A 22,173-nucleotide genomic window follows, 5' to 3' on the forward strand; every position below is an offset into this window, starting at 1 on the left:
GCGCCAAATAATCACCAAACAGACTTGAGCTACCGGGCTGCGAAGGAATATGTGTGTGAATGTCTCGTACATATCACAACACTGACATCTCGAAGCTAACGCAAAACCCCTGGCGCTGTTGTACCTCATCAACTGGGAGCCACTGATGCCAAAATCTCCAGAGGAAGAACGACATGGTAGGCCTCAACCAGCTCCCCCAACACGGGCGGAAGATATCAGAAGACGGAGCACGCTGACGGATCAGCTCCCAAGCAGATCTCGCAGAAAAAGCACCATCAGAGCTATGGATCCAGCATGCCAGATTGGGCTCTCCCGAAAGAACAGGAATCAAAACGATCTCCTCGGCAACCGAAGGAGCAACTACCGCACACAGGCGATCAAAATCCCAGGACCCCTCAGACAAAAACTGAGATATTCGGACATCACGGCCCCCGCAGACCACACACCGGGAGGACAAGGGAGCGTCCCCGAGCCAAGTGTCATCCCAAAAGGATACATCTCCAAGACGTACGTGCCAGCGAATGCCAGGCTCCGAACGAGAGCGGATCCTAGGGAGACGATGCCAAATGGGGGATATAGAACCACGGGCGGGGACACAGGCAGGAGCATCCAGCCGGCAATACTTCCGAAAAAGGAATCTTGCCAATAGAGAGGAGCCCTGCCGAAATCGGAACCATAATTTTATAGAAAAACATTCCACGAGATCTTTCAATCTGTGGAATCCAAGGCCCCCCTTAAGCACGGGGTGGCAAGCCCGGGACAACCGGGCCCAGTGCCACTTCCTTTCCAAGGGTCTCGACCCCCAGAGGAAGGCATTAAAGGCCCGCTCAAGCTTCTCCATGACAGCCAAGGGTGGCTGAACCACCTGAAACAGATAAATCGGCATGGAGAGGAGCACGCTACGTATCAGGGTCATGCGGCTACCCGGGGAGAGGGTCCGAATCTCCCAACCCTCTAACTTCCTACCAACAGACTGTAGGAGGGGCTCAAAAAGGGAGCATGTGCGATTACCCTGGTAAAGGGGAACTCCGAGGTATTTGAGGGGCAGATGACCCTCGGCGAACCCGGTGATGCGCAAAAGCTGGGAGCGGAGGCGCCCAGAGCACCTCGGAGGCAAAATCAAAGAACTCTTGGCAGCATTCAAACGCTGCCCCGAACAATTCTCGTAGTGATGCAGAAAATCGACAAGGCGCTGCATACCACGAGATCCACCACTGGCGAAAAATAATGACATCATCAGCGTAAGCCAGGTGGGAAATGAAATTATCACAATCAGAACGATACCTAAGCGCAGGATGCTGCAGGTAGAGGCGGTCAAGGCCACGAGAAAGATACTCCGCCCCCAAAATGAAGAGAAGGAGAGACAATGGATCGCCCTGCCGGAGGCCTCTGGTGGAACCAAAAAACCCCGATTAGAGAGCCATTAATGTTCACGGAGAAATGACAATGAGAAATACAGGCCGAGACCAAAGCCACAACACGCTCAGAAAAACCAAAATGTCTCAAAACATCAAAAAGGAAAGGCCACTGGACCCTATCATAGGCCTTGGTCATATCTAACTTCAAGATGACATTACCACCACGAGTGGGGAGAGAAATGTTGTGAGTGAGCTCCTGGGCAAGGAGAATATTATCAGATATCATCCGCCCCGGAACGAAGCCAATCTGATTCGGGGAAACAAGTCTCTCCACCACATCCCTCAACTGAGAGTACAACAGCTTCGAGATGATATTATTCGTGACATTGCACAGACTGATCGGACGGAAGTTCAACCAGGCGAAGAGAACGCCGAAGAGAAGCCATCGGGGCCAGCAACACTATCAGGGTGAATGGAGAAGACGGTCGCGCGGACCTCCTCCAAAGAGGGAATCGCAGCAATACAATCATTCTCTACGGCAGAGATGATCGAGGGAAAACCCAAAAAATCAGGGCAATCGAGCGCAGAGGGCTCCCCGGTAAGAAGATCCTGGAAAAACAAGGCTCCCGACTGTTGAATCAAATCCTGAGACGTCAGGTAGACCCCATTCTCCCATATGCGGAAAATTTTATTCGCCACGCGCTTTTTCCTCACCATATTATGAAATAGTCTGGTGTTCCGCTCACCATCCTCAAGCCAATGGCAAGACGCTTTCTGTTTCCAAAAATCCACCTCCATGGCGGTGATACAGGCCAGATCCTCCTTGCGATCGGACAGGGAAATCCAATTCGCATCAGAAGGGTCGGCCTCACAGACATCCTCAGCTGAACGAACAGCCCTCTCAGCCTCAGTGAGTCTATCAAAGATGTTACCAAAAACATCCCGATTCCACCACCGGAGGTGATGTTTGAGACACTTTATCTTGGCAAAAAGCCAAGGCATGCCGCTCAGACTGCAAGGCAGATTCCAATTAAGCCTCACAGTCTGCAAAAAACCATGGTGCCTAACCCACATACGCTGGAAGCGAAACGAGCTCGGCCCACGGGCAAAAACAGGAGTGGTAACCAAAAGCGGACAGTGATCCAAAATAGTACGAGCGAGATGTTCAACCCAAATCGAGTTGAAATGATCTCCCCAATCAACAGAAACCAAGACCCTGTCCAACCGCTTCCAAATGGTCTTATTCGTCCAAGTGAACAAAGACCCCTCAAAACCAGCATCGATCAGTCCAGAATTAAGAATAAAAGCGTTGAACTCCTCCATGGGTAGCAACCTACCACCACGGGAGCCCAAGCACTCAGACGCATCCCTGACGACATTAAAGTCGCCCCCAACCAGCCAGGGACCCAAAATAGGCTTAACCAAAAGACAAGAAGCCCAAAGATCCCTACGCTGAACATAATCACATCTAGCATAGAAAAAAGAACAAAATATCTCTGTCGGCAAGAAAGAGGGAAAGACTCTGATGTGAAGGAACTGAGTATGATCAAAAACACACTCCGCTCTCACATCAGCAGCAAAAAATACCCAGATATGACCGGAGAGATTAGAGATGACTCCAAAACCCCAAACGGCGAGTCATGTATCTCGGATCCAGATCAAGCATGGGCTCCAAAACAGCCAAAACCTTAATCTGTTTCTCCTTCACAAAGGCATGTAGCCTCTGCTGGGACTCCGAACCTAGAAGTCCCCGGATATTCCAGATTAAGCAATTCATGGGGAACGGGTGGAAGAAGGATTCGATCGCCTTTTACGCGATCGCCGACCATCATCCTGAGATCTTTTCCCTGGGATTGGACATGTCAGTGTCCAGGATACTACACTCAGACCCACAGCTAACCCAAGACACAGAATGTCGATCAAAATCCTGATCAGGATCATCAGGCGACATGTGATTGGGAATCATCTCAAGAATGGGGGCCCCTGTCGAGCAATCAACTCGTCCAGCATAGAGGAGGCATCAGCAGGGGATGCAGGAAAGGATAGGACCGAGTGATTGCTATGATTTTCAATACAAACCTCCTGGGTGGCAAACACAGTCACCACATCCGGGCGTGGAGACCCAAGGTCATCCATGCAGTCCACAAAAGGAACACTCTCATCGTCCTCAGCCATCGTGACCTCAGGGCGGTCAGAAATAGGGGCCTCCTGATGAGAACTCAAACCGACAGAGGGATCAGGAACACCTAATCAAAGCTCCTCAGAGCCAACCTCTGTCTCCTACAAATGGGAAAGAACTCCGAAAGAGTTCGAAGCAAGAGGGTCATCCCTCGGGAGAGCCTGACGAACAGGCCTCCATCTCTGTCTATGTCTGGGACCATGGCCATTGACATGAAGCTAGGGCTGTGGTCCCGGAACAATGACAGGGGCAGCACCCTCAGGAGGTGCCGGAACAGTAGGGGCCTCCGTCTGAGGAGGAGATCTATCAGCAGGCTTGGATCTATCTGGTTTTGGAATTTTCCCATGGGAATAGCAAACGTTGGTCGAATGACCCAACATCTTGCAGTCCAAGCAATACCCAGGGATTTTCTCATAAACAACATCAATCTCCTGAGTATGATCACCCCATCCCACCCAAATTTGCTTAACGGGTGGTTCCAGCACATTCAACTCCACACAAATTCGAGCAAAAGTGCTCCGAGAGGAGTCAGCAGTAAAGTCATCCATTTTCACCGGGTTGCCCAAAATCTTGGCAAGGGCAAAAAGACTTTTCTTGTTAAACAGGTGAATGGGTAAACCCGGGAGACGCACCCAAACGGGGGCGATGGGAGATTCTTCCTGAAGATTGAATTCCGGGGTCCATTTGGAGAAATGGATCCCGAGAGGGCCCACCATCATCTGCCCACGCGTCCAAAAAAACGCATAATCCTCCTCACAATGAAGTGAAAGGATCAGAAAACCCCGAGGCAAGAACCTCAAATCAAAAGATCGCTTCAATCCCAAACGAGCGAATGCCACATAAATTTCCGAGTTTGGGACTAAGGATCTATTTCCAGAAATCTTCCCAACTAAAGAAAACTTAAAAGGCTCGGTCAGAGAAGACATTACCTCATCCAGGAAAAAAATACCCGGTTTCCCATTCTTCAAAGTCGGCAGGGGCATTGCTTCCATAGCATTCTCGACATCTCCAAAGCCTTCTTCCCCGAGCGGGCCGAAGTAGGAGACAGAGCATCCCTAAATGACACCGGAAACGTCTTTGGCGCCCGAGGATTAGATTTAGAAGCTGAACAATTGTTGTTGACTGTTGAGTGAACTCGGTCAACTCGCTGAGTTGACCCGGCCGAGTTGACCACCGAGTTAACCACCGGAGAATGACCCAAGATCGGCGACGGCGAGGTGATCATATAACCGGTCTTCAATCCACTAGAACCGGGCATAAGAGGGGTCGATTGCAAAACGGTCTTCAATCATAGTGTGTGTTTTTTTCAGAGAAAATTTTTTTGGGATTCCGTGTTTAGGGTTTTATTTTTTTTTGTAAAGATAAACACCGCCGGAAGCGGAGGGGTTAGGCAGACCCCTACCTGTATATATCATCAAACAAAAAATACAAGATAAAACCTATAGAGAGGAGGATAAAATCAACACCTCTCAAAAGGCTAGTCATACAAATAGAAAAACAGAAACCTAGGTTGGCAAATACACAAGCCAAAAACTAATCCCTAAGTAAAATGTATAATACAAATAAACACGAGTGATTAGCGCTAAATACATGAAAACAAAGCGAAACATATCTAAACAGTAGTGATCCAGCTCAGAAGTAGGTGCAAAAGACCATCGATGGTACCCATCTCTGAGCCGTATGTCGATGTAATGCCAATCTGAAAAGTACATCCTAATCCAAGAACGGGCACCTGTAAAGGATCCCGCAGTCAAAAAAGTAAACATCTGTAACGTCACATCATGAGTCACGCGAATGAATGGAACTCTAGGCCAAATAAACCACTGAGAGAAAATATCCAGAAACTCCATATCACTCGGCAAAAACATAAGAATAGAAGTCGGCGGACAAGGAGAAGCCTGCAGAGAACGCCCGCCATATAACAGGGGTAGTCCAAAGAAAAGCACCAACGAGACAAGTGCTGGGACCCACCCCAACCCAATGGAGCAAAACAAGGAGGGTGCAAGTGTCTGGGCCCACTTGCACAGGACAAAGAGGGTGCGAGTGTCTGATCCCACTCACACAAGACTAGCTAAACGGGGAAATAAAGAAACCCTCGAAATAACAGTACCTGCAAAGAAAAAATATACATATACATATAGAAAGATCGAAGAAATGGATCCAAGTGAAGGGAAGGGCTGCAAACAGCTAAGAAGATCTATATCTCAGGTAGGGAAGCCCCGAGGTATCCGAGCGAGCAAGTTTGGAAATGTGCCTAGGGAGGGAAGGACCTAACTCTAAGGTAAAGTGCCTAAGGATATGGGCCCTCGCCGCCAACGCATCTGCCACCGAATTACCCTCCCGAAATATGAACAGACCGCCCCCTCAAAAGGACCAGAATCCTGGATACAATGTGATCAAGACCCCAGCAAGGCCAAACAGACCGAGCTACCGGGCTGCGAAAGAATATGTGTGTGAATGTCTCGTACATATCACAACACTGACATCTCGAAGCTAACGCAAAACCCCGGCGCTGGAGTACCTCATCAACTGGGAGCCACTGATGCCATAATCTCCAGAGGAAGAACGACATGGTAGGCCTCAACCAGCTCCCCCAACAGGGGCGGAAGAGATCAGAAGACGGAGCACGCTGAAGGATCAACTCCCAAGCAGATCTCGCTGAAAAAGCACCATCAGAGCTATGGATCCAGCGTGCCAGATCGGGCTCTACCGAAAGAACAGGAATCAAAACGATCTCCTCGGCTACCGAAGGAGCAACTACCGCACACAGGCGATCAAAATCCCAGGACCACTCAGACAAAAACTGAGATAACCGGACATCACGGCCCCCGCGGAGCACACACCGGGAGGACAAGGGAGCATCCCCGAGCCAAGTGTCATCCCAAAAGGATACATCTCCAAGACCAACGCGCCAGCGAATGCCAGGCTCCGCACGAGGGCGGATCCTAAGGAAACGACGCCAAATGGGGGATATAGAACCACGGGCAGGGACACAGGCAGGAGCATCCAGCCGGCAATACTTCCGGAAAAGGAATCTCGGCCATAGAGAGGAGCCCTGCCGAAATCGGAACCATAATTTTATAAAAAAACATTCCACGAGATCTTTCAATCTGCGGAATCCAAGGCCCCCCTAAAACAAGGGGAGGCAAGCCCGGGACCACCGGGCCCACTGCCACTTCCTTTCCAAGGGTCTCGACCCCCAGAGGAAGGCATTAATGGCCCGCTCAAGCTTCTACATGATAGCCAGGGGTGGCTGAACCACCTGAAACAGATAAATCGGCATGGAGAGGAGCACGCTACGTATCAGGGTCATGCAGCTACCCGGGGAGAGGGTCCGAATCTCCCAACCCTCTACCTTCCTACGAACAGACTGTAGGAGGGGCTCAAAAAGAGAGCATGTGCGATTATCCCTATAAAGGGAAACTCCGAGGTACTTGAGGGGCAGATGACCCTCGGCCTCACAGACATCCTCAGCTGAACGAACAGCACTCTCAGCCTCAGTGAGTCTATCAAAGATGTTACCAAAAACATCCCGATTTCACCACCGGAGGTGCTGCTTGAGACGCTTCATCTAGGCAAAAAGCCGAGGCATGCCGCTCAGACCGCAAGGCAGATTCCAATTAAACCTCACAGTTTGCAAAATCCATGGTGCCTAACCCACATACGCTGGAAGCGAAACGAGCTCGGCCCACGGGCAAAAACAGGAGCGGTAACCAAAAGCGGACAGTGATCCGAGACAGTACGAGCGAGATATTCAACCCGAATCGAGCTGAAATGATCTCTCCAATCAACAGAAACCAAGACCCTGTCCAACCGCTTCCAAATGGTCTTCTTCGTCCAAGTGAACGAAGACCCCTCAAAACCAGCATCGATCAGGCCAGAATCAAGAATAAAAGTGTTGAACTTCTCCATGGGTAGCAACCTACCACCACGGGAGCCCAAGCACTCAGACGCATCCCTGACGACATTAAAGTCGCCCCCAACCAGCCAGGGACCCAAAACAGGCTTAACCAAAAGCAAGGAAGCCCAAAGATCCCTTCGCAGAACATAATCACATCTAGCATAGACAAAAGAACAAAATATCTCTGTCGGCAAGAAAGAGGCAGAGACTCTGATGTGAAGGAACTGAGCTTGATCAAATACACACTCCGCCCTCACATCAGCAGCAAAAAATACACAGATATGACCGGAGAGATTAGAGATGACTCCAGAAAACCCCAAACGATGAGTCATGTATCTCGGATCCAGATCAATCATGGGCTCCAAAACAGCCAAAACCTTAATCTGTTTCTCCTTCACAAAGGCATGCAGCCTCTGCTGGGACTCCGAACCTAGAAGTCCCCGGATATTCCAGATTAAGCAATTCATGGGGAACGGGTGGAAGAAGGATTCGATCGCCTTTTACGCGATCGCCGACCATCATCCTGAGATCTTTTCCTGGGATTGGACATGTCACTGTCTAGGATACTACACTCAGACCCACAGCTAACCCTAGACACAGAATGTCGATCAAAATCCTGATCAGGATCATCAGCCGACATGTGATTGGGAATCATCTCAAGAATGGGGGCCCCTATCGAGCAGGGGATGCAGGAAAGGATGGGACCGAGTGACTGTTATGATTTTCAATACAAACCTCCTGGGTGGCAAACACTGTCACCACATCCGGGCGTGGAGATCCAAGGTCATCCACGCAATCCACATAATGGACACTCTCATCGTCCTCAGCCACCGTGACCATAGGGCGGTCAGAAATAGGGGCCTCCTGATGAGAACTCAAACCGACAGAGAGATCAGGAACACCTAATCAAAGCTCCTCAGAGCCTACCTCTGTCTCCTGTAAATGGGAGAGAACTCCAAAAGAGTTCGAAGCAAGAGGATCATCCCTCGGGAGAGCCTGACGAACAGGCCTCCATCTCTGTCTACGCCGGGGACCATGGCCATTGACATGAAGCTGGGGCTGTGGTTCCGGGACAATGACAGGTGTTGTACCCTCAGGTGGGGCTTGAGGAGGAGGGGCCTCCGGCTAAGGAGGCCCTCGATCAACAGGCTTGGGTCGAGCAGGTTTAGGATTTTTGCCATGGGAATAGCAAACGTTGGTCGAATGACCCAACATCTTGCAATCCAAGCAATACCTAGATATTTTCTCATACACAACATCAATCTCCTGGGTATGATCACCCCAGCCCACCCAAATTTGCTTAATAGGTGGTTCCAACACATTCAACTCCACACAGACTCGAGCAAAAGCGCTCCGAGAGGAGTCAGCAGTAAAGTCATCCATTTTCACCGGGTTGCCCAAAATCTCGGCAAGGGCAAAAAGACTTTTCTTGTTAAACAGGTGAATGGGCAAACCCGGGAGACGCACCCAAACAGGGGCAATGGGAGATTCTTCCTGAAGATTGAATTCCGGGGTCCATTTGGAGAAACGAATCCCGAGAGGTCCCACCATCATCTGCCCACGCGTCCAAAAGAACGCATAATCCTTCTCACAATGAAGTGAAATGATCAAAAAACCCCGAGGCAAGAACCTCAAATAAAAAGATCGTTTCAATCCCAAACGAGCAAATGCCGCAGAAATTTCCGAGTTTGGGACTAAGGATCTATTTCCAGAAATCTTCCCAACTAAAGAAAACTTAAAAGGCTCGGTCAGAGAAGACATTACCTCATCCGGGAATAAAATACCCGGTTTCCCATTCTTAAGAGTCGGTGGGGGCATTTCATCCATAGCATTGACGACATCTCCAAAGCCATTCTTCCCCGAGCGGGCCGAAGTAGGCGATAGAGCATCCCTAAATGACACCAGAAACGGCTTAGGCACCCGAGGATCTAATTTAGAGGCTGAACCATTGTTGTTGACTGCTAGGTGAACTCAGTCAACTCGTTGAGTTGACCCGATCGAGTTGACCACCGGAGAAGTACCCAAGATCGGCGACGGCGAGGAGGTCACAGAACCGGTCTTCAATCCACTAGAACCGGGCATAAGAGGGGTCGATTGCACCAAAGAATGAGAAGAAAACCGAGTTTGCCCTAGAAATTGGGGTTTCCGACCGGTGGCCGGAAACCAGAAATTGATGGAGGCAAAACTCTACCCATGACTGGACGATGAAGTTGGCCAGAGGAATTGAAGAAAAACGTTGTATCGGCGCTGGAAATCGGAGAGGAGTGGGACGTGCAGTGGACGGCCAACGCAGAAACGGTAGATCTGAAATTGGTGTCGGCGGGGAACACCATCGGGGCTGATAATGGTACCATTGGGATCGTCTTGGGATGGGGATCATAGATCGGGCCTTGGATGGAACCAACGTTGCATGAATCGGCCAGAATCGAAAAAACAAATTTCGGCGAGACTTGAATCGTCGATTGCGGTGAATATACGGGGTTGTGGAGTGTGAGGCTGGTACCAATCAAACCGTCTACTCGAGCGAGTCTAACGGTGGGTGGTCGGCGCCGAGAGGAGCAGTATCCGGCGCCGACGAAGGAAGTGACGGAAAAGTCGAATTTTTGATCGTGAAATGGAAGGGGTTGCCGAACTCCGTTGAGGCTGATTTTTGGATATGTGAATCGACTTGAAGAGGCGATTCTGGTGGTATGTGTCGCCGGTCAGGATCCGGCGGCGGTGACATGGCGTCAGGTGAACGTGAATAGTGACAAAGTAGTGTGTTTTTTCTCACGCTTTGAGTGTGTGTTTTTTTCAGAGAAAATTTTTTGGCGGCGAATGGTTTTTTGGTTTAGGGTTTAGGGTTTAGGGTTTTTTTTAAAGGAAAACACCGCCGGAAGCGGGGGGGTTAGGCAGACCCCTACCTTTATATATCCACAAAAAATAAACAGTAACAACAAAAAGAAAAACCTAAAAGAGGAGGGGGACAAGACCAAGACCTCCCCAAAAAGGCTAAAGCAGTAGAAACATAAAAAAACAAAGCATTCTAGGGAGATAAATACAGAAGCAAAAATAACCCTAGAATGCTACCATAGTGCCAAATACTAATCAAATAAAAGCAGCGCTAAGACACAGCATGTCGAGGAAGACAAAATAATGACTGCGAGATGAGCGCGGAAACCATGCAGAAACACGCATCCCAGAGCCATCACCCTGGTAAATCCAATCTGGTAACTTTATGAAACCCACCATTCAAAAGAAGACCTGGCCAGGAAGTAACTATACAATGGCGATCAAAGAACAAAATATAGATCACAATCCAGCCAGAACAAACAGGAAAACAATCCAGCATCTGAAGCAAGCGAATAACGTGATAAAGTCCATGAAGTATAAGTCTGACTAAAGTCGTGACAATGCAGAGGGTCATCCAGAAAGATACCCTGAACCACCACAACCTCCAGCAAACATCTATGCAAGAACTGAAGCAGCGGGCAAGGAGAACCCTACAGTAAACGCCCCCAGTAACCAGGAATAATTCAAAGATAAGCACCAACAGAAATAGTGCTGAAGCCCACCCGGAACAAACAAGGACAAACACGTCATGTGCCAGTGTCTGGGCCCACTTGCACAGAGCATATGAGAATGACAAACAAACTCCAAGAGCAATATACCTGCAATAAAAAGTACATGCATATATATATATATATATATATAACCAGATGGGAAAGAGAAAGAGATCCAAAAAGAAGAAAGGGCACAAATGGCTAAGAGTATCTATATCTGAGATAAGGGAGCCCGGAACGATCCGAACGGGCAAGGATGGAGATATCTCTAGGTAGTGAAGTACCTAACTCTAAGGTATAATTCCTGAGTATATGAGCCCTCGCTGCCAAAGCATCCGCCACTGAATTCCCTTCCCGGTAAATATGTGATGGATGAACTGAACGCCCCCTCATCAGCAAAAGAATTCGTGTAACAATATGCTCAAGACCCCAAGTACACCGGCGGGAGCGAAGTATAAGAAGAGATATCCGAGAGTCAGTCTCAATCCAAAGAGGGAAGAAATTAAGATCAGAAGAAATGAGAATACTCCTCCAAATAGCCCAAAGTTCTGCCCGGATATTGGTCCCAACTCCATTGAACTCACTAAAAGAAACCAGCACCTGCCCAGAGGAGTCACGAACAACGCCACCAACAGTAGAAGCGCCAGGACTACCTCTCGAACTCCCATCCACATTCAGTTTAAAGCAACCAACCGGCGGTCTCAACCAATGGACAATCGCCATTTTATGAATCCTGCGCAAATCAACAAAAAATCCCAACGACCTCGCAGCATGCAAAACACCACGCCAGTGCATGGGCTTAATAATAGACGCAGCGTGAGCGAGACGCAAATAAGACAAAATCTGAGATTTAACAGTCTCCCCAGAAATGTGCAAATGACGGTGTTTCGCATCATTCCTAGCTGTCCAGAGAAACCATAAAACAATGAAAGGCAAAAACTCCTTCACGTGGCCTCTAGGTGTCCACCCCGGATGCCTCTTCCCAGCACTGAGGAAGAGGCTGAAATCACTGGTAAGGGGAATACGGACCTGAAAAACAGCCCCAAAAAAATGCCATACAGACCTGGCAATAGGGCTATCAATGAAAATGTGCGTGAATGTCTCAGGCATCTCACAACACTGACATTTAGACGCAACTCGAAACCACGACGCTGGAGCACATCGTCAACTGGAAGCCATTGATGCCAAAACCTCCAGAAGAAGAAAGACATAGTAGGCCTCAGTCAACTGCCCCAGCAAGGAGTGTATATATCAGAAACTTGGTCTCTCAGGCGGACAAGCTCCCAAGCGGATTTCGGCACCGTCAGAACTATGCACCCAAATGACCGAATCAGGCTCACCCGATGCAATAGGGATCAGAGTAATAGTCTCAGCAAAAGAGGGTGGGACAACTGAGCAGAGGAGATCAAAATCCCAAACCCCATCTGAAAGAAAGTGAGAAACACGGACACCTCGATCCCCCTGAACCAGGACCTGACTAGACAAGGGAACATCCCCACACCAGATATCATCCCAAAAATTAACATCTCCCATCCCAACTCTCCATCGAATACCAGACTCAGCACAAGGGCTAATCTGAAGCAAACCACGCCAAGTGGGAGAAATGAACCCAGCAGATGAAACACAAGTTGGATGCATCAATTGGCAGTATTTTCTCATCATGAATTTGGCCCATAGGGATGAACCTTGACGAAAACGAAACCATAATTTAATGGAGAAGCTTTCCACAATATCTTTGAGCCTGCGAAATCCAAGACCCCCTTCAGAGACAGGAAGACATGCACGAGACCACCTCGCCCAATGCCATTTCTTATCCAAGAGTCTGGACGGACCCCCACAGGAAACCATTGAAAAGATTCTCGAGCCTCTCCATAACTGCCAGAGGTGGCTGGACTACCTGAAACATGAACAGGGGAACCGAAAGAAGGACACTCCTAAGGAGGGTCATACGACTCCCCGGGGAAAGAGTTTTAAGCTCCTAACCCTCCAACTTCTTACCCACCATCTGCACGAGGGGATCAAAAAGAGAGCAAACTCTATTCCCACGGAACAAAGGAACTCCAAGGTAATTGATAGGAAAATGACCCTCCCCAAACCCAGTGATACGAAGGATACGAGAACGGGTACGATCAGAACACCTCGGAGGCAAAATAAGGACACTCTTAACGGCATTGACCAACTGCCCTGAGCAGTTTTCATAGTGACGCAAAAAAGCCATGAGACTGTTCATCTCACGAGTCCCACCATTGGAAAAAATAATGATATCATCAGCATAAGCTAGGTGGGAAAGAATGAGGTCGCAACCAGATCGATACCTAATCGCAGGAAATTGTTGATAAAGACGATCAAGACCACGCGAAAGGTACTCAGCCCCCAGAATAAAAAGAAGAGGGGTTTAGGGTTTAGGGTTTTGGGTTTCGGGTTTGGGGTTTTAGGTTTAGGGTTCGGGGTTTCGGGTTTCGGGGTTTCGGGTTCCGGGTTTGGGGTTCGGGGTTTGGGGTTAGGGTTTCGGGTTAGGGTTGGGGGTTGGGGTTTCGGGGTTAGGGGTTGGGGTTTCGGGTTTCGGGGTTTGGGGTTTGGGGTTTGGGGTTTCGGGTTTGGTGTTTAGGGTTTGGGGTTTGGGGTTTGGGGTTTGGGGTTTAGGGTTTAGGGTTTAGGGTTTTTTTTTTTTAAAAATAAAACACCGCCGGAAGCGGGGGGGTTAGGCAGACCCCTACCTGTATATATCATCAATCACAGAAATACAAGATAAAACCTGAAGAGAGGATGACAACACCAAGACCTCTCAAAAGGCTAGTCAAACCAAACATACAAACAAAAAACCTAGGGTGGCAAATACATAAGCCAGAAAATAATCACTAGGGAAAGCGAATAATACAAATGAGCGCCTAAGAGCAGCAGAAGATACATGAAAATAAATCCAAACCGATCTAACCAATAAAAATCCAGCTCAGAAATAGGTGCAAAAGACCACCAATGGTACCCATCTCTGAGCCGGCTGTCAATGTAAGGCCAAACTGAGAAATACATCATAATCCAAGATCTATCTGCAGTATAGGATCGTGCAGTCAAAATAGTAAGCAGCTGGGAAGTGAGCAAAAACGGTCGAAGCACGGAAGGAGGACCGCAATGCAACTCAAGTCATAAAAGCTCCAAATCCCAAAAAGAGAGTAAAAATTGTCGGAGGGGCTGCAAATGGCTAAGAATATCTGTATCGGAGGTATGGCAGCCCTGAACGATCAGAGCGGGCTAGGATAGAGATGTGACTGGGTAAGGAAGGACCTAACTCTAAGGTAAAGTGCCTAAGGTCATGAGCCCTCGCCGCCAACGCATCCGCCACCGAATTACCCTCCCAGAATATATGCGAAATATGAACAGACCGCCCTCTCAAAAGGACCAGAATCCTAGATACAATATGATCAAGACCCCAACAACATCGACGGGAACGAATGAGCTGAATAGAAGTCAAAGAATCAAGCTCGATCCAAAGAGGGAAAAAAGAATGATCGGAACAAAGGAGAAGACCCCTCCAAATCGCCCAAAGCTCAGCCCGGAGAGAAGACCCAGCTCCAATGAACTCGCTGAATGAGAGCAGAATCCTCCCGGAATCATCCCGAACAACGCCACCAGCAGCAGAGTCCCCAGATATACCACGCGAGCTCCCATCCACATTAAGCTTGAAGCACCCGGACGGCGGTCGCAGCCAGCGAACAAGCGCCGTCCTATGAAATCTGTGGAGAACAACCGAAATACCCATCGATCTCGTCACATGAAACACAACCAGCCAATGTCTGGGCTTGACAGTACGCGCAGAGTGGGCGAGACGCAGGTAAGACAAAATCTGGTACTTCACCGTCTCCCCAGAGATGGGAAGATGACGGTGCTTAGCATCGTTCCGTGCAGTCCAGAGGAACCACAGAACAATGCAGGGGAGAAACTCCCGCACATGGCCCCCCTGGGACCAGACCAAGTCTCTTTTCCACGCACTGAGGAACAAACTGAAATCCACAGTGTCAGGAATACGGATACGATAAACGGCATCAAAGAAACGCCAAACAGACCGGGCTACAGGGCTGCTAAGGAATATGTGTGTGAATGTCTCGTATATATCACAACACTGACATCTCGAAGCTAACGCAAAACCCCGGCGCTGGAGTACCTCATCAACTGGGAGCCACTGATGCCAGAATCTCCAGAGGAAGAACGACATGGTAAGCCTCAACCAGCTCCCCCAACACGGGCGGAAAATATCAGAAGACGGAGCACGCTGACGGATCAGCTCCCAAGCAGATCTCACTGAAAAAGCACCATCAGAGCTATGGATCCAGCGTGCCAGATCGGGCGCAGGATCCAGCGCTGAATACCACGAGACCCACCACTGGCAAAAATAAAGACATCATCAGCGTAAGCCAGGTGGGAAATCAAAATATCACAATCAGAACGGTACCTAAGCGCAGGATGCTGCAGGTAGAGGCGGTCAAGGCCACGAGAAAGATACTCAGCCCCCAAAATGAAGAGAAGGGGAGACAATGGATCGCCCTGCCGAAGACCTCTGGTGGAACCAAAAAACCCCGATAGAGAGCCATTAATGTTCACGGAGAAATGACAATGGGAAATACAGGCCGAGACCAAAGCCACAACACGCTCGGAAAAACCAAAATGTCTCAAAACATCAAACAGGAAAGGCCACTGGACCCTATCATAGGCCTTGGCCATATCCAACTTCAAGATGACATTACCACCACGAGTGGGGAGAGTAATGCTGTGAGTGAGCTCCTGGGCAAGAAGAATATTATCAGAGATCATCCGACCCGGAACGAAGCCACTCTGATTCGGGGAAACAAGTCTCTCCACCACATCCCTCAACCGAGAGTACAACAGCTTCGAGATGATTTTGTTCGTGACATTGCACAGACTGATCGGACGGAAGTCCGACCAAGCGCGTGCACCCTCGACTTTGGGAATCAGAGTGATCGTGGTGGCGGTAAAGCCCTGAGGCATAGGAGAACCCTGGAAAAAATCAAGAACAGCACCAGAAACATCCTGATGGAAAATCTCCAAGCAATGCTGAAAGAACGCCGAAGAGAAGCCATCAGGGCCAGCAACGCTATCAGGGTGAATGGAGAAGACGGTCGCGCGAACCTCCTCCAAAGAGGGAATCGCAGCAATACCATCATTCTCCACAGCAGAGATGACCGAGGGAAAACCCGAAAAATCGGGGCAATTGAGCGCAGAGGGCTCCCCGGCAAGAAGATCCTGGAAAAACAAGGCTCCTGACTGCTGAATCAAATGCTGAGACGTCAGGCAGACCCCATTGTCCCAAATGCGGAAAATTTTGTTCGCAACGCGCTTTTTCCTCACCATGTTATGGAAGAGTCTGGTGTTCCGCTCACCATCCTCAAGCCAATGGCAAGCCGCTTTCTGTTTCCAAAAATCCGCCTCCATTGCGGTGATACTGGCCAGATCCTCATTGCGATCGGACAGCAAAGTCCAATTCGCATCAGAAGGGTCGGCCTCACAGACAGTATCGGCTGAACGAACAGCCCTCTCAGCCTCAGTGAGTCTATCAAAGAAGTTACCAAAAACATCCCGATTCCACCACCGGAGGTGATGCTTGAGACGCTTCATCTTGGCAAAAAGCCGAGGCATGCCGCTCAGACTGCAAGGCAGATTCCAATTAAGTGTCACAGTCTGCAAAAAACCATGGTGCCTAACCCACATACGCTGGAAGCGAAACGAGCTCGGCCCACGGGCAAAAACAGGAGCGGTGACCAAAAGCGGACAGTGATCCGAGACAGTATGAGCAAGATGTTCAACCCGAATCGAGCTGAAATGATCTCCCCAATCAACAGAAACCAAGACTCTGTCCAACCGCTTCCAAATGGTCTTATTCGTCCAAGTGAACGAAGACCCCTCAAAACCAGCATCGATCAGCCCAGAATCTAGAATAAAAGTATTGAAACTCCTCCATGGGTAGCAACCTACCACCACGGGAGCCCAAGCACTCAGACGCATCCCTGACGCCAAGGACCCAAAACAGGCTTAACCAAAGCAAAGAAACCCAAAGATCCCTACACTGAACATAATCACAACTAGCATAGACAAAAGAACAAAATATCTCTGTCGGCAAGAAAGAGGCAGAGACTCTGATGTGAAGAAGCTGAGCATGATCAAAAACACACTCCGCACTCACATCAGCAGCAAAAAATACCCAGATATGATCGGAGAGATTAGAGATGACTCCAGAAAACCCCAAACGGCGAGTCATGTATCTCCGATCCAGATCAATCATGGGCTCCAAAACAGCCAAAACGTTAATCTGTTTCTCCTTCACAAAGGCATGCAGCCTCTGCTGGGACTCCGAACCCCGAAGTCCCCGGATATTCCATATTAAACAATTCATGGAAAACGGGTGGAAGAAGGATCCGATCGCTTTTTACGCGATCGCCGACCATCATCCTGAGTTCTTTTCCTGGGATTGGACATGTCAGTGTCCAGAATACTACACTCAGACCCACAGCTAACTCCAGACACAGAATGTTGATCAAAATCCTGATCAGGATCATCAGCCGACATGTGACTGGGAATCATCTCAAGAATGGGGGGTCCTTGTCGAGCAATCAACTCGTCCAACATAGAAGTGGCATCAGCAGGGGATGTAGGAAAGGATGGGACCGAGTGACTGCTATGATTTTCAATACAAACCTCCAGGGTTACAAACACAGTCCCCACATCCGGGCGTGGAGATCCAAGGTCATCCACGCAATCCACATAATGAACACTCTCATCGTCCTCAGCCACCGTGATCTTAGGGCGGTCAGAAGTAGGGGCCTCCTGATGAGAACTCAAACCGACAGAGGGATCAGCAACACCTAATCCAAGCTCCTCAGAGCCAACCTCTGTCTCCTGCAAATGGGAAAGAACTCCAAAAGAGTTCGAAGCAAGAGGATCATCCCTCGGGAGAGCTTGACGAACAGGCCTCCGTCTCTGTCTACGCCGGGGACCATGGCCATTGACATGAAGCTGGGGCTGTGGTCCCGGGACAATGACAGGGGCAGCATCCACAGGAGGTTCCGGAGCAGTAGGGGCCTCCAGCTGAGGAGGATCTCGATCAGCAGGCTTAGATCGAGCAATTTTTGGATTTTTCCCATGGGAATAGCAGACGTTGGTCGAATGACCCAACATCTTGCAGTCCAAACAATACCCAGGTATTTTTTCATAAACAACGTCAATCTTCCTGAGTATGATCACCCCATCCCACCCAAATTTGCTTAACGGGTGGTTCCAGCACATTCAACTCCACACAGACCCGAGCAAAAGCGCTCCGAGAGGAGTCAGCAGTAAAGTCATCCATTTTCACCGGGTTGCCCAAAATCTTGGCAAGGGCAAAAAGACTTTTCTTGTTAAGCAGGTGAATGGGCAAACCCGGGAGACGCACCCAAACAGGGGCGATGGGAGATTCTTCCTGAAGATTGAATTCCGGGGTCCATTTGGAGAAACGGATCCCGAGAGGTCCCACCATCATCTGCCCACGCGTCCAAAAGAACGCATAATCCTCCTCACAATGAAGTGACAGGATCAGAAAACCCCGAGGCAAAAACCTCAAATCAAAAGATCGCTTCAATCCCAAACGAGCAAATGCCGCAGAAATTTCCGAGTTTGGGACTAAGGATCGATTACCAGAAATCTTACCGACTAAAGAAAACTTAAAAGGCTCAGTCAGAGAAGACATAACCTCATCCGGGAATAAAATACCCGGTATCCCATTCTTCAAAGTCGGCAGGGGCATTTCATCCATAGCATTCTCGACATCTCCAAAGCCATTCTTCCCCGAGCGGGCCGAAGTAGGAGCCAGAGCATCCCTAAATGACACCGGAAACGTCTTAGTCGCCCGAGGATCAGATTTAGAAGCCGAACCAGTGTTGTGGACTGTCGAGTGAACTCGGTCAACTCGCTAAGTTGACCGGGCCGAGTTGACCGCCGAATTGACCACCGGAGCATCACCCAAGATCGGCGACGGCGAGGAGGTGACAGAACCGGTCTTCAATCCACTAGAACCGGGCATAAGAGGGGTCGATTGCACAAACGACGGTGACGGAAATCGAGTTTGCCCTAGAATTTGGGGGTTTCCGACCGGTGGCCGGAAACCAGAAATTGATGGAGGCAAAACTCTACCCATGACGGGACGATGTAGATGGCCAGAGGAATTGAAGAAACTCGCCGTGACGACGCCGGAATTTGAAGAAGAAAAGGACGTGAACGGCACGGCAGAATCAGAAATCGTAGATCTAAAATTCCCGCCGGAGGAGAACACCATTGGACCTGATTCCAAAGGCAAAAGCTTCGTCTCAGAGTGGGCATTCCAGATCGGGGGCCCATGTGCACATTGGTTGCTGGAATCGACCGGAATTTGTGAAAAACCCCCCGCCTGCGCAGTGAACAGTATCGCCGAGGAAGAAACCGGCTGATTGCGCCTGAACGGTGGGACTATATGATCGCGGAGTAGTATCATTAGCTTGACAAGGATGAGGTGAGTCTAATGGAGTACCTCCGGTGCCGGAAAGAACGGTTGCCTGCGCCGGCGAAGATGAAGCCAAAAGGGGCGAAATTTCAGGCGGCGAAATGACGGGGTTGCCGGAGTCAAAATGTTCTGAAATTTGGAGGAGATGGTCGCCAGAGGACGGTGATTCAAATGGTGGTGGTGGCCGGCCGGGAACCGGCGGCGGTAACATGGCGGCAGGTGGTGATGAATAGTGACAAAGGTAGTGTGTTTTTTCTCACGCTTTTACTATGTGTTTTTTCAGAGAAAATTTTTTGGGGGCGAATGGTTGGTAGGTTTAGGGTTTAGGGTTTGGGGTTTAGGGTTTTTTTTTTTTTTTTCCGGAAAACACCGCCTGAAGCGGGGGGGTTAGGCGGACCCCTACCTATATATATCCACAAAAAAAAATAAACAGTAACAGAATAAAGAAAACCTAAAAGAGGAGGGGAATAAGACCAAACCTCCCCAAAAAGGCTAAAGCAGTAGAAACATAAATACAAAGCAACCTAGGGAATGAAATACAAAAGCAAAACGAACCCTAGAAGGCTACCAGATAAGCGACAACAACTAATCAAATACGAGTATCTCTATGAACCACATGCTGAGGAAGACAAAATGATAACGGCGAGATGATCGCAGAGTCCATGCAAAAGCTCTCATCCCAGAGCTATCATCGTGGAGAGTCCAATATGTCAATATAAATATAATCTGGTAGCTGGCAACTGTTCCCAACCCACTAGTCAAAAGAAAGTCTGGCCAGGAAGTCACTATACAATGGCGATCACAGAGCAAAATATAGATCGCAATCCCGCTAGAACAAAACATATCCAGCATCTGAATCAAAAAAGTAGAGAGCTCGATCCCATGAAGTAGGAGTCTGACGAACATGGCAGAAAAAGCAGAGGATCCTTTAGAAAGCATCCCATGAATCCACCATGACATCAAGCAAACACCTCTAATATAACTGATACGGCGGCCAAGGAGAACCAGCAGTAAACGCCCGCCAGTGACTATAAATGTGCCAATGGAAAGCACCAACAGAAATAGTGCAGAAACTCACTCGGAACAAACAAGAATAAACACATCATGTGCAAGTGTCTGGGCCCACTTGCACAGACCATATGGAAGTGAAAACAACCTCCAAGTACACAAACCTGCAATAAAATATATACATATATATATATAAATATAAATAGATATAGAGCCAGAGATCATAAAGAAAGAGATCCAAAAAAGAAGAAGGGGCTGCAAATGGCTAAGAAGATCTGTTTCTGAGGTATGGAAGCCCAGAACGATCAGATCGAGCAAGGATGAAGATGTCTGGAGGTAGGGAAAGACCTAACTCTAAGGTATACTGCCTAAAAGTATGGGCCCTCGCCGCCAAGGCATCCGCCACTGAATTCCCTTTCCGGTAAATATGCGATAAATGAACAGATCGCCCCCTCATCAACAAAAGAATCCGTGTAACAAAATGTTCAAGATCCCAGCAGCACCGACGAGAACGAAGTAAAAGAATGGAAATCCAAGAGTCAGTCTCAATCCAAAGAGGGAAGAGATGAAGATCATAAGAAATGAGAAGACCCCTCCAAATAGCCCATAATTCTGCCCGGACATTGGTCCCAACTCCAATGAACTCGCTGAAAGAAACCACCACATGCCCAGAGGAGTCACGAACAACACCACCAACAGTAGAGGCCCTAGGATCGAACTCCCATCTACATTCAATTTAAAACATCCGAACGACGGCCGCAACCAACGAACAATCGTCAGTTTACAAACCCTACGCAACTGAACAAAAATCCCCATAGCCCTCGCAGCCTGCAAAACACCCCGCCAGTGCATGTGCTTAACAGTAGACGCAGCGTGAGCGATGCACAAATAAGACAAAATCTGTGACTTAACAGTCTCCGCTGAAATGTGCAAATGACGGTGTTTCGCATCGTTACGAGCCGTCCAGAGAAACCATAAACAATGAAAGGCAAAAACTCCTTCACGTGGCCCCTAGGAGTCCACCCCGGATGCCTCTTCCAAGCACTGAGGAAGAGTCTGAAATAACTGGTAAGGGGAATATGGACATGAAAAACAGCCCCAAAGTAATGCCATACAGACCTGGCAAGAGGGCTATCAATGAAAATGTGCGTGAATGTCTCAGGCATCTCACAGCACTGACATTTAGACGCCAGTTCGAAACCACGACGCTGGAGCACATCGTCAACAGGAAGCCATTGATGCCAAAACCTCCAGAGGAAGAATGACATAGTGGGCCTCAGCCAACTGCCCCAGCAAGGAGTGAAGATATCAGAAACTTGGTCTCTCAAGCGGACAAGCTCCCATGCGGATTCTCAGCGAAAAAACACCGTCAGAACTATGCACCCAAATAGCCGAATCATGCTCCCCCGATGCAATAGGGATCAGAGTAATAGTCTCAGCAACCGAGGGTGGGACAAATGAGCAGAGGAGGACAAAATCCCAAGCCCCGTCTGAAAGAAAGTGAGAAACACGGACACCCCGATCCCCCCTAACCAGAACCTGACTAGACAAGGGAACAACCCCACACCAGATGTCATCCCAAAAATTAACATCTCCCATCCCAATTCTCCATCGAATGCCAGATTCAGCACGAGCCCTAATCTTAAGCAAACGACGCCAAGTGG

The 22,173-nt window shown here is 49.0% G+C and overlaps 3 protein-coding genes across 3 annotated transcripts; all 3 read right to left on the reverse strand.

Annotated features, from left to right (window-relative positions):
- Positions 1-1,769: 1,769 nt before the first annotated feature.
- LOC142538507 (uncharacterized) lies at positions 1,770-3,533 on the reverse strand. The gene is made up of 3 exons (XM_075643819.1): positions 3,438-3,533; positions 2,623-2,810; positions 1,770-2,370 (listed from the first exon to the last, which is right to left on the reverse strand). Exons 1-3 carry the CDS (start codon positions 3,531-3,533, stop codon positions 1,770-1,772), a joined length of 885 nt encoding a protein of 294 aa, XP_075499934.1.
- A 222-nt stretch (positions 3,534-3,755) lies between these two features.
- On the reverse strand, positions 3,756-4,529 carry LOC142538508 (uncharacterized). The gene has a single exon (XM_075643820.1). The coding sequence runs from the start codon at positions 4,527-4,529 to the stop codon at positions 3,756-3,758; it is 774 nt and encodes a 257-aa protein (XP_075499935.1).
- A 7,702-nt stretch (positions 4,530-12,231) lies between these two features.
- On the reverse strand, positions 12,232-16,344 carry LOC142538509 (uncharacterized). The gene is made up of 6 exons (XM_075643821.1): positions 15,990-16,344; positions 15,428-15,530; positions 14,544-14,978; positions 12,983-13,295; positions 12,813-12,877; positions 12,232-12,721 (listed from the first exon to the last, which is right to left on the reverse strand). The coding sequence occupies exons 1-6, from the start codon at positions 16,342-16,344 to the stop codon at positions 12,232-12,234; spliced, it is 1,761 nt and encodes a 586-aa protein (XP_075499936.1).
- Positions 16,345-22,173: the final 5,829 nt, after the last annotated feature.

This window comes from Primulina tabacum, chromosome 3 (assembly GCF_025594145.1).
Source record: "Primulina tabacum isolate GXHZ01 chromosome 3, ASM2559414v2, whole genome shotgun sequence".
Lineage (NCBI taxonomy): Eukaryota > Viridiplantae > Streptophyta > Magnoliopsida > Lamiales > Gesneriaceae > Primulina > Primulina tabacum.